This window comes from Dermacentor albipictus, chromosome 3, assembly GCF_038994185.2.
Source record: "Dermacentor albipictus isolate Rhodes 1998 colony chromosome 3, USDA_Dalb.pri_finalv2, whole genome shotgun sequence".
NCBI lineage: Eukaryota > Metazoa > Arthropoda > Arachnida > Ixodida > Ixodidae > Dermacentor > Dermacentor albipictus.
Genome location: NC_091823.1, coordinates 154,725,309 through 154,738,515, shown reverse-complemented (window position 1 = coordinate 154,738,515; position 13,207 = coordinate 154,725,309). Strand labels below are relative to the sequence as shown.

Genomic DNA, 13,207 nt, shown 5'->3' with positions numbered 1-13,207 from the left:
CAACATATTCCCTTGGTCATTCACCGGAAGCAACGGATGGATTTGTTGCCCTTTTAGCTTTCTTAAGCCTTCTACACTTTCGTCTCCTATCTGAATGAATTTATACCCGAGAGGAACCTCATCCAACCTTTTCTTTCTGGCTGACGTTGTGTCCGCCCTTCCTGTGATTTATTCTTTTTACATATAGTTAGATTTTCTGCATTTGGTGATCCATGCAATAAGCCCCATGTCTTATTTTGCCTCTTTGTGCCTCTCTAGTCTTCATTTCACCAAGGAAAACGCCTTGTAAGTGAACCAGCATTCGTTTGTTGGATAACCTTCGGCTGCATCAATAACAAAAGCGATAAACTTTCAAGAATATCTTCTATGCCAAAATCGTTTATAAACTATCGTGGTTCATAAGTTGACTGTTTAAAATACTCCCAGTAAGACGATGCTATTTTCCATCGAGGAAAATGGGGAGGGTTATCACGGAGAGTTATGAGGTTTAACGTTGCAGCAAAGTGGACACTTCCAAAAAGTTTGATTCCACGTGAGGAAGAAGAGAACCAGAGCCAATTGCTAGAGCTATCAATGAATAAAAGTTGTGTTCGACGCTGTAATAGGTCGGCTCCTATTTAAAAAAGAGGCAAGCTCTAGCGGTTAGTAGAAAATCTTGAATGAATCAACTACTCGCACCATATCGCGAGTCTCTCCACATCGGGTTGTGGGCGTTAAAATCACCATCGAGTATTTAGGGGTCCGAAAGCCGATCAGTGAGGTTATAGAAATCGCTTTTTCTGAGATAATAGTTATGGGATATGTATGTAGAACACACAGTGACCCATTTATTAAAAAGGATTGCCCAAAGTGCATTGCCTCAAGGGCTGTCTGAAGGGCAACGTATTCACAAGCTACACTCTTGTCGGCGACTATTGTTACACCACCGAAGGCATTAGGCTCGCCATGGTCTTCTCAAAAGATGGTGTAAATACGAGCAAACTTAGAGTTCGTAGGTTGCAGATGCGTCTCCGGAACAGATAGCAACTTTGAATTATGTTTCTGTAAGAGTTCTATATTATTATCGAGGTTTTGAAGAAGTCCTCCAACATTCTATTGTAGTATTTGTCTCCATTGTGATAATTATGTCTTTAGCTGTGTATTTAGGGATGAAGACTTCCTCACTGGACGTTTCCAGGCACCAATTGTCTTTTTGGGGGCGATCGCGAGAATCTCACTGAAGTCACCGTTGGTGCCGTGTGACTGATAGTCGTGCCGAGCACCTCTAGCAAGCCGCTGTACGCACGCTCTTGCGAGTACTGTGATTGGCGTGAAAGTCCAGACAGGTCGGACTCAACCTCTGTGGTCAGCAGCCCAGAGGTTGATGAACTCTAGTGCTGAGGTTGCAGAGCAGCGCCAGCTGATGCCGCTGAGGGGGCAGACGGCTTCAGCACCAGGTCGTTGCATGCTGGCCATACAGCGGCCTGAAGCCGTTGTGTCGCTACCCCCTCACACGTCACATCCGCAAAAGTGTTCTTGGGCAGCTAGGATACCGGCCTGCGTAGCTCCTGGAAACCTATATTTCGCTTTACTTTAATTCCTACAATTTCCTTTTTTGCAAATATTGGCACGACATCGAGTATGTATCCTACTCCCCATCCTAGTTTATACACTGGGGAAAGTTTTCATAAGATTTAGAGGTCTGGTCATGAGCACTGCATTTCGCACAGGTTTGGCGGCCTCAGCCGCTCTACGAACTGGGGCCGAAACGCTGGCATCTGAAACATATTAGGGGATTTGGCACGCATGGACTAACACAAAGCTTGAATAACCCGGCATCGATGGTCTCAGGCAGAACACATGAGACCAGTATGAGACCAGAAACAGTATGAGACCAGAACATGAGACCAGAACACAGTATCAAGGGGCTTTGTCATGCTTTCCTTGATGCCAAGCCTCATGTTATACCGTTTAGCGTGGATGACGTTCTGGTCACTGAATCCCTCCAGGAGTTCAACTTCACTCACTTCCAGCAGATCACTATCTGCGATTGTGCGACGGGTGGTATTCATAGTGCCGTGTGGGAGAACTGGTACCTGGGCATCACTAAATCACACCAGATTCGGTAGTTTTTCATACTGGTTCTAGTTGCGAAGCTACAAAAGGAGATCACCGCTTGGAATCCCGGCCGCTTTATAAGGTGTTCCATAAACATCGCTAAGTGACTTAGAAAGGAAGAATGGTGAAAATTTTCACCCTGGTTTGTCTGCTTTTCAAGAGTGAATGACATGGAAACGAGGAAACGATTATTTTTGACGACCAAAAAAATTGAAGCCTTCATCGGTGCGCCCCTTCTCCAGGGCGCAATCAAGTTGTGGGGATAAAGAACAAACCGCAAGAGGGCGTATTTTTGTCAGTAACGCGAGCCACCCTTCCTGAAGCTCTACAAAGGGTCGCTACTTCACCTATAAAACAGGTCTTGCAAATTACAGCTGTACGTTAACACTATAACCGAATAGAACATAACATAGTTTGGCTACTCACACAGCGTGAACCTTTGCTGCCTAGAAAATCGGAAGTAATGCAGAAGAGGCGAAAACAGAAAATATTAAGAGTGAGATAGAAAGACGAAGAGTGGAGAGGAGGACAAGAAAAGGTAACTACCGATTTTGTGCCGGATGCGCAACTCCGGATGCGCCATCTACGTGAAGCCGAGGCCAAATGGGTGTGTTGCCTCTGGCGAGGGATGTTAAAGATCCAGACTCTCAGCATCAGTTATACCCCCATGAACCCCCTCTTCCCAGACACGGCTGAGCCGCACGCGGTTAGACGCAGGAGGGTCGAGCGCCTGTGTGCTCGTATACCTGGTTTCGCAACACACCAAACGTTTGATTACTTAGACGCCCCACCGGGGAAATGCTTGTAAGTTGCAGTGCAAAGTGGTTAGCGAAATTTCAGCAGCCATTAACTGGCTAAGGCGTCCCTTTGTTGTTTGAGACGCCAGTCAATATTTAAGGACGCATGGTTACTCGAATAAAGTTTGTGTGTCAGATCGTGTTACTTCGTGAGAGAAACAATAACCGATCATTGTTCCATAAGAATGGAGTCATGTTGAGTCGAAAAGGGCTGAGCAACTGCCATATTTCACTCTCGCTCGTAACAAACCTGCGAAGGAAGGTTGTATATTACACGTTGTTTAACCTTGGCTGCAAAATAAGACGAACATTATTATGGCAACGATGATGATAGTAATGTTGACGAGGTACGTGAAATACCTTGGCGCTTACTTACGTTGTTGTGTAGAAGGCGGCCACGTAGTTGTAATGCGTGATCTCGGCTCCCTTCGGCAAGCCGGTGCTTCCAGATGTGTAGCATACAGCGAGGACTGTGTCGCGAGGGTTGCTGACAGGAAACTCAACGAAATCTCGCTCGTCCAGGTCCAAGAATTCGGTGACTGAGACAAAGCCTGATGCAGATCCCATGCAGAAAAGACCCTGATGATGAGAAAGTAGTATTGCTAAAGTTTGCATGATATGCTCTTGCAATCTATTGTAATATGGCATGGTTAATTAGGTGCCTATGTCATCATAATTATAATCAGCGTTATTTTGACAACAACGGAAGCTTACTAAAAAATTACATACACGAGATACCAAAGCAAAAAGCTGAAATGGGGATCATTTTTCCAAAATAAACATACGAAAACAAAACCAGTGAGTAGGTAAAACAACTCCTGAACAAGGAACAATGAACTTTTTGTAACATATTGTCACGTTGTAGTGACGGAGACTAATACTGTAGCAAAAACTTCATGATGAAAGTAACCCTTTCTTGAGCGAACCTCTGTCCTGAAAAGCAAGCAACGGTCAATCACAATGACAGCAGCGAGCACAGTTAGCGATTATCGAAAATCTGATCAATAGGCCATGCGAGTCGGGTTCTATCATGACTGGGTGAAGGTTCAAGCGTAATTGCTGGTGCCCGCATGTTTTCCAGAAAGTACTACACAATTCGCGTCGGGCATGCAGCCCGATTACACAAGGTCCGGTTATAAAAGACAACGAATAGAACCACTGATGATATTTGAGAAACTTGCGATACATATAGGTGCGTCCTGCGCTGAGGGATGGCGTTTAACATTTGTTTGCCGGGGAAAACGGTCACACTAAAATGATCAATACGTACACGGGTTATAATTGAGTTAGTTAGTTAAATAAATACGAATGAGTGTTTAGCGCCGCATTTTAGATTACCATGTCAGATGCTTATGCAACATAAAGGTATGATTTGCATGGCACACTCATCTAATAATTGGGGGAGAAAATAATATATGCACGGTAGGCACGTAAACTGCATGTGCATTCTGGCATAAGGAATACTAAATGAAGACATATGAGATGATCGAAATAATGTTTATGAGTTATACTGTCACTACGCATCAGCAGAAAATAAGTTATATTCTTTAATCCTTCTCTTGTATTCGTGCAACTCGAACGTTTTTACATACAGTTTTGCGGTGCTTCAGAAAGCCACGATGGAAAAATGGGCAATCTGCTTAGCGCCATAAATATATATTTTGGGTAAAATGAAGTTCTTGGTTAATGAGAAGCTCGTAATGTTTATGTTCACTTATGAAAACTGCCACATCGAGTTCTCACATCATGTGTTATTGATATGTATGAAAAAAGCACACCAAGGGTTGTTGCCAATGATTTACAACCATTGGATATACTAATGGCTCGTATCGATGCATTTATCGACCTGCTCGACTGATACCATCGGTCAACTTGCCATAAATATATATGGCAAGTTGACCGATGGCCGATATATATATAGTTGACCGATATATATATATATATATATATATAGGAACTACGTGAACGTAATTATCCTAGCATCCTGGTTCTGCTATGTTTGCCATGAACGCAAGTGGGCTACGTGAGTGCTCCCCAAGTAAATAATTGAAAACTAAGCCTGCGAATCAATAAATGACGAGTATAAGAAAATTAGTGCTGCATATGTATATTACAATACATTACAAAAATTAGGTAATTACATGTACGACAGACAAGCGCCTTGTCTGTCGTACATGCTGTTCTTTCGTCCGCGTCTTCGCAGCGCTCATTTCATTAGGTATTTACAATAAAAAATCTGCACCGATAAGAGTGATGCCAACTGAAACCGGACATATTGAAGGAGTTGTACAGTCGTAGGAATTGAATGCAAGAAGTCTTCTTTTGCATGGGTTGATCTGTAGCGTGTTAGCATGGCACGAGTACATCAGGTTGCACAATTTTTCAGTAATGTGGATATAAGAGTGGTGTGACTGTTACCATAGTTACTGATATTAGTATCGTCAGCATAAAGTATACACTTTGAGGCAGAAAGGCAGTTATGCAGACCATTCACACATAACAGAACTCGAAGTGGGCCCAATATAGAACCGTTTGGCACACCAGTAGTCGTGAACATGTCTTACGAATGAACTCCTCAAATGCTCACTTCCTGTATTTCGTCTTTTATGCAATATTTTAGTAGCTGTACCGCTGGATTGTTACTTCATTTCACCTATTATACCTCAAAGAGCCCAGTTCAGGTACTGTATCAGGGATGGGTTCTATTTAAACTGAAAGTGTGATACCAGTGCCGCCTTGAAATAATGTGGATCGGAGTGGTGCACGGCAATTGCAGGTAGATGATTCCAGTCCCATGCGGTCGTCCCAAAATAGAAGTGAAGAAGAGGAGTAGTTCCGGCTGAGGGAGAGTCAATCGTTCCGGATGGTTTGTGCGGCTGGACAAGCGATGAACTGGCAAGATAGCTGGAACTTCGAAGGGAGCATTATAATTTTTTTTGTGAAGCATAGTCTAGATATGTGACGTCGAAATTCAAGGTTGGTAAGGTGACCATGAGCATTAAGCAAGAAAGCGCTGAAATCATAAGAATAAGCAGAGTAAATAAAACGTGCTGAACGACTTTGGGCTGACTCGAGAATATTAGATGGGTTAGGTTGATGAGGGTCCCAAACAGCGCATGCGTATTCCAAGCGTGGGCGAACAAATGCAAATTAAGGTATTAGTTTCACAGATGGAGGAGCAAATCATAAATGCCTAAGAAGAAAGCCGAAAGCGGGATTCGCGGAATTAGCAATGTTTCTTACCTGGTCTGACCTGGAGAGATTGCTTGAAAATGTTATGCTAAGATGTTTATAAGAGTGAGTGATGGTATTACAAAGCTGGAAATGATGTATTGTGCTAGCTGGTAATGCGGCTTAGCTGGGAAGATATTAATGAAGTTGTCTTTATATTTATGGACATTACCATGTGTTACACCAGGAGTCAATAAGGTTGATGTCGTTTTGAAGAGTATCAATATCTGTGCTGTTTCTAATAGAACACTACACGGTCCTGTCAGCTGCAAATAAATGAATGGTTGAGGGGATACTAGCTGGGAGGTCATTAATATTACGGGCGATCGGTTTGGTGAGTGGGTGTTAGCATAGACAAAGTGTTGTCGACTGGCAAGAAAATTCCGAATCCAATTGTATACAGGTGTGTTAATGTTTAGTCGAGAAAGCTTTAGTAGTAGACGTTGATGCGGAACTCTGTCCAGTGCATTTTGAAATTCTAAGAAGAGAGCACTGACGGGTATGTTTAAGCCTAGGCTGTAACTAACATCCTTATAAAATAAAGCTAACTGGGTACTTCATGAGACTCCCGCGCGAAAGCCTTGTTGACTAGAGTGAAAGAAATTATCGCAGTCTAATAAATCGACAATGTCCGAGTAGATCACATGTTCCATTAATTTAAAACAAATGCTAGTAAGTGAAATAGGGCGACAGCAGCTTCAGAAAGGCGGAAGACCTTTTTTCGGTAACAGAACACCTTTTCCCAATTTACAGTCTACCAGTACCACTCCTGTTGATAGTGACTGCTGGAAAATATGGACTAGTAGCACATAAGTATTGGATTTTGTGTTTGGGGGCATTTTCGCGTTGATACCGTCCATGCCACATGGAGATGTGAGTTTTAACAAGCCGATTAGTTTTGCAATGTCGTCCGGACAAAGTGTTATGTCGAGCATGACGGTATAGTCAAGATAAGGAAAGGGAGGTAAGTTGTTGGCAGGTTCGGCGGTAAACGTGGCAGAAAAGAAGTTGTTAAGCTGTTCGGCGGCCTCATGATCGGGGATTGGATGGTTTTGTTCTTCACACAATGCTAATGGTTGGTCGTTATTAGGGTTAGAGGGTATTTCAGAATTTTTAGCGTTAGTTGTAACATAACGGGCAGTGTCTGAAAAAGAAAGGATAGTTTCTTTCTGCTTGTGAGCCTTTCGAATTCTTTTTATATGGCATGGTATCTGCTCCAGGCGCTGCATAATCCACATACTAATGATTCAAGCTTACGAAGTAAGCTTGAATTATTTACTGCACAAATGACTGAGATATCAAAATTGGCTGAACCATACCACTCTAAAAGTAAACACATGGCACACTTCCGCCTATGGTACCGCATAGCCTGCATTTGAACGGCCACCATGCAGCCTACCCAACGTGATGTTATAAGCGTCAGCTGCAAGGCATTCACTGGTGCCATTGGTACTTTTCAGTTTACTTCTTATTTACTTTTCCTTAGATAGCTGATTTCTAGAAAATATTTGAAAGGATGATTCAGGTAAACGTTAGCAGTGCCACTTTTAAATTACCTGTCAATACCTTTCAAGTATTTTTTTTCTCTGATACAAAGATTTATGCAAATAAGCAACCCTCGAAGATCGCATATTCCAAATATTCTTCATTGGAAATGTTTCAGCAAAATACCTGTGAAAATACGCTATGAACGGTTACAAATTCTATTCCACATTCCTGCGATGGTCGAGGACCATGCTTGGGATGCTTAATCTTGACAGGTCCTTCTGTGTCATTTTTCTTGTAATATGCTGAAATGAACTCACCACGACGACTAAAACACAGAGCTCACCATCGGGCTGTCTCATTTGGTTAGCCTATTTAATATCGGCGTTAGTAGTGCCTCTGTGTTCTCTGCGTTTGTCCTCTGTCTTAGTAGTCTCTCTGTGTTTGATCAATGTGTAGGGGTGTCTCTGTGTGCATTTATGTTGTAGTGCCGTGAGTGTAACTCAGCGCATTACAAGATGAATGAACAGAAAATAGTCCGATTCCTCTCTCTACCCATCTACATCATATGCCGCGTAGATACGTACCTCCAATTACTCTGCAGAGTTAACTGAGCTTGCTGCATTCTGGAACCTAATTCAAGTGGGATGACTTCTTATGTGCCTGCTGGCGTTGCTTTGCAAACTGCAATATCCTCGTCTCACGCTCAATTATTGTTTTGAATATGGAAGTATAAACGTTTAACCAATATCTACATTTACATTCACCGTCAAAGATAACGAATAAAACCTGGCAAATCTCGTTATTGGCATTTGCGCTCCTTGGTATTGAATTAGGCAATTACAGAAAAAAAATGTTTACTACATGAAAAATAGTACCCCCACTGGGACGTATTCGCACTCAAGCAAGGAAAGGTGTCGTTTCTATGACGCACCTTTCAGGCACTGTTGAGCTAAAGCAGTGAGGAATGAACAGCGATACGCAAACATGACTAGATGAACACGAATATTCTTAAAATGAAAATAAACATCAGCATTGTGCTGTTGCAGAAACGCACAATATAGCATAATACGGCCAGCCTGTTGCACGTATGAAGTAGTACATATTTCTTCGAAAGGAAAGAGGAAAAAAAGAAAGAAAGGAAGGAAGAAAGAAAGAAATAGATAAGGACATAATGCAGCAGAGCAGGAACAAAATGCACGTGCTTGTTTGTTACTAGTAGCCCAAACCTGCGGCTTCAGTTGAACAGAAACTTCACATAATAACTACGTGAATTGATAAAATTTTATGAAAATCCCGGTTTTCATGTCGCTGCTTACCTTCATATTCAGTGCCTCTGCTATTTTGACGACTTTCTGCGTGTACTTTTGATCCGTGAGAATCTGTGTACTGTCGCTGTCTTCGGCCAGGTAACGTAGCTCGTCTTCAAGAAAGACAATGGAGAGGTTGTCAGGTCAATATTCTTCGCAGATAACATCATAACTTGTCTATACAAAACAGCGAACCATTCCTTAAGATTATATTATTTTCCAAAGTGTGGAACACTCATGAACACACATGGGCACATGGAACACACATGCATAAAAGAGCGTATTGGTAAAAAAAAATTGCAGAACAACAGTTCGTTTTTACGGAACGAATGATGGCGCATATCGCCAAACTACTATCTTTGTGGATCTTAATTCCAAGTGCACGCGCTTTGCAATATTACCGACTGCAATTAGTAAACTGCAACACGTGACGGAAAGCTAATAATTAAAAAGAATGTTGCGGAATTTTTTATAACCTTAATATGTGTTCCGATTTCTCGTCCAAGTAATGTCCACCTCTCTCACGGATGCAGTGCATATGTTCGCGTGTGTGTCTGCCAGTGCGTATGCGAGTGTATAAAAGCAGCTTAAAAGGACGTCTTGTTGGGCGAGTTGGTCACAATTCATCTTGGGTACTAGGCGCGAAAACAGACACGACACCGACACCCCTCTCCTTCCTTGTGTCGTGTGTGTTTTCTCGCCTAGTACGACGTATCTTTCAAATACCTCACCCAACTTCGTCAACAACTGCGCAACTAGCAGCGATTATTGTTGCATTGATATACGTGCTAGAGGAGTTAATTATATCGAAGGTTGTCATCTTTACGGACTCTCGTGCGGCCCTTAGCCGGTTACAACGCAGTGAGCTTGATTGTCCACTTGTGCGCAGCATTAATGACTCTGCGAGCAAAATTACATCACGTGGGGTATATCTCGTTGCTCAATGGATACCTTCACACATAGGAATCACCGGAAATGAAGAGGCTGATCGGCTCGCTTCAAGTTGCGTTCATAACAACTGTGACTGCCCAGAAATTTTGTGCAAGCTTGATGACGCTCGTCTGCTGATTCGTCGCCACCTACTCAAGCAGCATCCAGATCAGCGCGTCGCAAATGGAACGTTCCCGCCCCGTGTTCGTGGTCCAGGCTTGCCTCGTCGCGCTAGAGCACAACTGCTCAAGCTAAGGGTTGGTTGAGGGAACGTGCACGAACGTTTATACAGACAAGGGCGTGCGGAAAGTCCATTGTGTACGTCTTGTGGCTGCTACGAGACACTTCAGCACCTTATATTTGAGTGTCCCGCTTTCAGTGCGGAGCGCATGTCGCTAGTGAGAAGCTATCATCTCTTTGGCCTGCGGTGTGCGACACTCGAGGAATGTTTATACCCCAGTGGCTGTGCATCTAAACGTGATCAGGCCCATCGTGCCCTACTAACCTTTACAGAACTAACTAACTTAGGTTCACGTTTGTAGCATGAACATTGAACATTCTGTAGTAGCGTGACCTTCTGTGACCGGCCCTACTGTGTGTGATCAGTACTGTACCCTAACGCTTCTTCCTTCGAAGATGGGAGGTGGCGGTTTCAAACACCTTATAGTGTATATTGTGAACCGACTAACGGTGAAACGGTGATTACGTGCAGCTTTACTTGGCGTCTCATCGTGGAGAACACAATTAGCCGCATAGCGAACTAGCAATGGATGTGGTTGATAATTATGGAAGCTGTTCGACGCGGCGTCACTTTAATTCCGGCTGCAGAGTTCAACTTTAGTCTTTAGATTTGTCCTGTTGCAGTGTCCTGTTGCTCTCCTTTCCTCTTTCCTTTTTGCTCCCCTCCTTGCTATCTTCTATTTCTGTGTTGCTGTCCCCTCCCTTCAGCAGAGTAGGCAGGCGTTGTGCCCCTTCCGGTGGCAGTTGCCAGCTTGCTCCTCGCTGTCCCTTTCCTAATACCTGTGTATATGTGTATATGTGTTCAAAAATAAAAATAATAATAATAATAATAGAACCCAAGATGAAGTGTAAAAGCCGGCTGGCTGCGTTGGTGTAGCGTCAAAAATAATAACGTCGGATAAGTGTATACCTTCTCTACTTTCCGAAGGTTTTGGCTAGTGGGCCAGCCTTCATCAGAGTGACAAGTAAAAGGTAGTGCGCAGTCTTTTTAAAGAATTTCTAACCTATTGCTGAAATGCGCTAGAAGATTTGGCAATGTTATGGTTGTGGATGCCGAGGATACTGAAAATACAAGATTCAACCGCGTGCGAAATAATCACAAGCATAACGTGCAACACTAATTGTCATATGATCCTGTAGGCATACCAAACAGGATTTGTATAGGAACTGCGCACGTACATTTGTGTTGCTTTAAAAAAAAATGAGAGAAAGCGCATATAGCAAGGCAAGCACAGGTGAACAAATCCATGGGATTAGAAGCAAGTACAAAAGTTCGAGAAATGCAGTGCATGAAAAACACGTAAAGGGTACTGAATGTATAAAATAACAGATTAACGCTGTTCTAAGTTCCAAGAAAGCGCGAACATGTTAATATAAACTTGACATTAGCATGACGGTATTGTAGTTAGCTTCCCTATCATGCCTGCGAAATATCGAGAAACGCAATGAACTTAGGTTAGGTATGGGTCGACAGGCTTGCGAGTTTTCCTGTGTTGTGCCGGACAACCGAGTACTGAAATTTTAGGTGAATTAGGATTCACGACTTTCCCTTCCTTTCGTGATGGCAGCAGAAACTGGACATAAGCATTGTTTCTCTGATTTTATCAAAGTAGTCACCTGACATCTTGACATGCTTTGATGGGGGTAGCTTGGGAACGGTTATGGCGTGAGATTTACGATTGTGGTTTCGTTTCAATGTGGCAGTCAATTTTTTCGCGGATGTAGAGTTAGCCTAGATGAGTTTCACCTCAGATATGTTCGGAGTTCTGCGATTGGCGTTGACATCGACCTGCTTTAGCTGATCCTCATGCTTTATGGCCGTATCAACAATTTGTAGCCGATATTTCGGAACAAGGACGTATTTTGGTTATTGACCGTTTGACAGGAAGTCATCACGATTGGAGCATAACCTGTTAATTTTATGCGTCTTGCTATAGTGTACTCCCGTCTGACAATGCCGGATTTGACTGCTCTGAAAGCTTAAGAACGGGTACCTGTAGGTCCGTTTACGAAAAAGCTTTGTGGATAGCCATCCTTTGAATAGTGTCAGAGTAACGCCAAAAACATTTACAGTTGGTGATGAGTAATGATAAGAAAAGGTAACGCACGGAGGGGCTTCGTTGGTTATGTCGGGTCTGGTTGAACGCCTTCGTAGCGGATGACATGGCCTAAAAGTTCAGTTCGTCCTACCCGAAATGGCATCTTCAGGCTTTAAAGACCGGCCAGCAGTACGAATTGCGCCAAGAACTGCTTGTAAGCGCTGGGTATGCTGCTCAAAAGTTTCGGAAAACACAGCGATATCATCTAAATAGACAAGACATGACTGCCACTTGAGACCTGATAGAACCGTGTCCATCATGCGCTGAGCACAATCCGAAAGGAAGAACCTTGAATTCGTAGAGTCCGTGAGACGTATTAAGTGCGGTTTTCTCACGCTCACGGTCATCAACTTCTATTTGCCAGCAGCCGCTGCGAAGGTCCATCGATGAGAAGTATCGAGCAAGTCGAAGGCGGTCCAAAGAGTCGTCGATGCGGCGATCGGGATAAACGTCCTTCTTGGTACCGTTGTTAAGCTTCCGATAGTCAACGCAAATACGCCGTGTACCGTCTTTCTTTTTCATCAGAACCACAGGTGCCGCCCATGGACGTGTGGAGGGCTGGATGATGTCGTTCGGAAGCATTTTTCGGACTTGGTTTTGGATGGCATCGTGCTCTTTACAACAAACACGGTACGCACGTTGGCGCACAGGTGTTTCATTTGGGATTTGTAATAATTCTCGCTTTCGCAATCGGCGTTTGGTTTACCTTCGGTGATGAAGCCAAACAGTCTGAAAACGACTTTAAAGGCTTCCAATGCTAGCTTGTTGTTCACCTCATAATTTAGAATCCACATCAACATTTCTGTTGGCTGCTACGTCGCAGTTGGAATCCCGATCATTGTGCCCCGCTGTTAAACAAGCAGGAGAGTCCCTGACTGGCTCCAAATAGGCGATGGCAGTTCGTGGGGCGAAGTGCTGGTATTCACGAGTGAAACTAGTCACTAAAATGTGAGCAGTCCGTGACGACAGCTGCAAGATGCCGCGGGCTACGAAAACCTGCCGAGCCAACAAGACTGAC

At 43.5% G+C, this 13,207-nt stretch overlaps 1 protein-coding gene across 3 annotated transcripts in view; it reads right to left on the bottom strand.

Moving 5' to 3' along the window:
- LOC135920567 (luciferin 4-monooxygenase-like) overlaps positions 1 to 13,207 on the bottom strand; it is a 75,308-nt gene that overhangs the window by 49,743 nt on the left and 12,358 nt on the right. For all 3 annotated transcript variants that reach the window (XM_070534799.1, XM_070534800.1, XM_070534801.1), the window contains 2 exons: positions 8,930 to 9,033; positions 3,271 to 3,473 (listed from right to left, as the gene is read on the bottom strand). In XM_070534799.1, the coding sequence (XP_070390900.1) occupies positions 3,271 to 3,473; positions 8,930 to 9,033 (307 nt within the window). The remainder of the gene's footprint in view (positions 1 to 3,270; positions 3,474 to 8,929; positions 9,034 to 13,207) is intronic.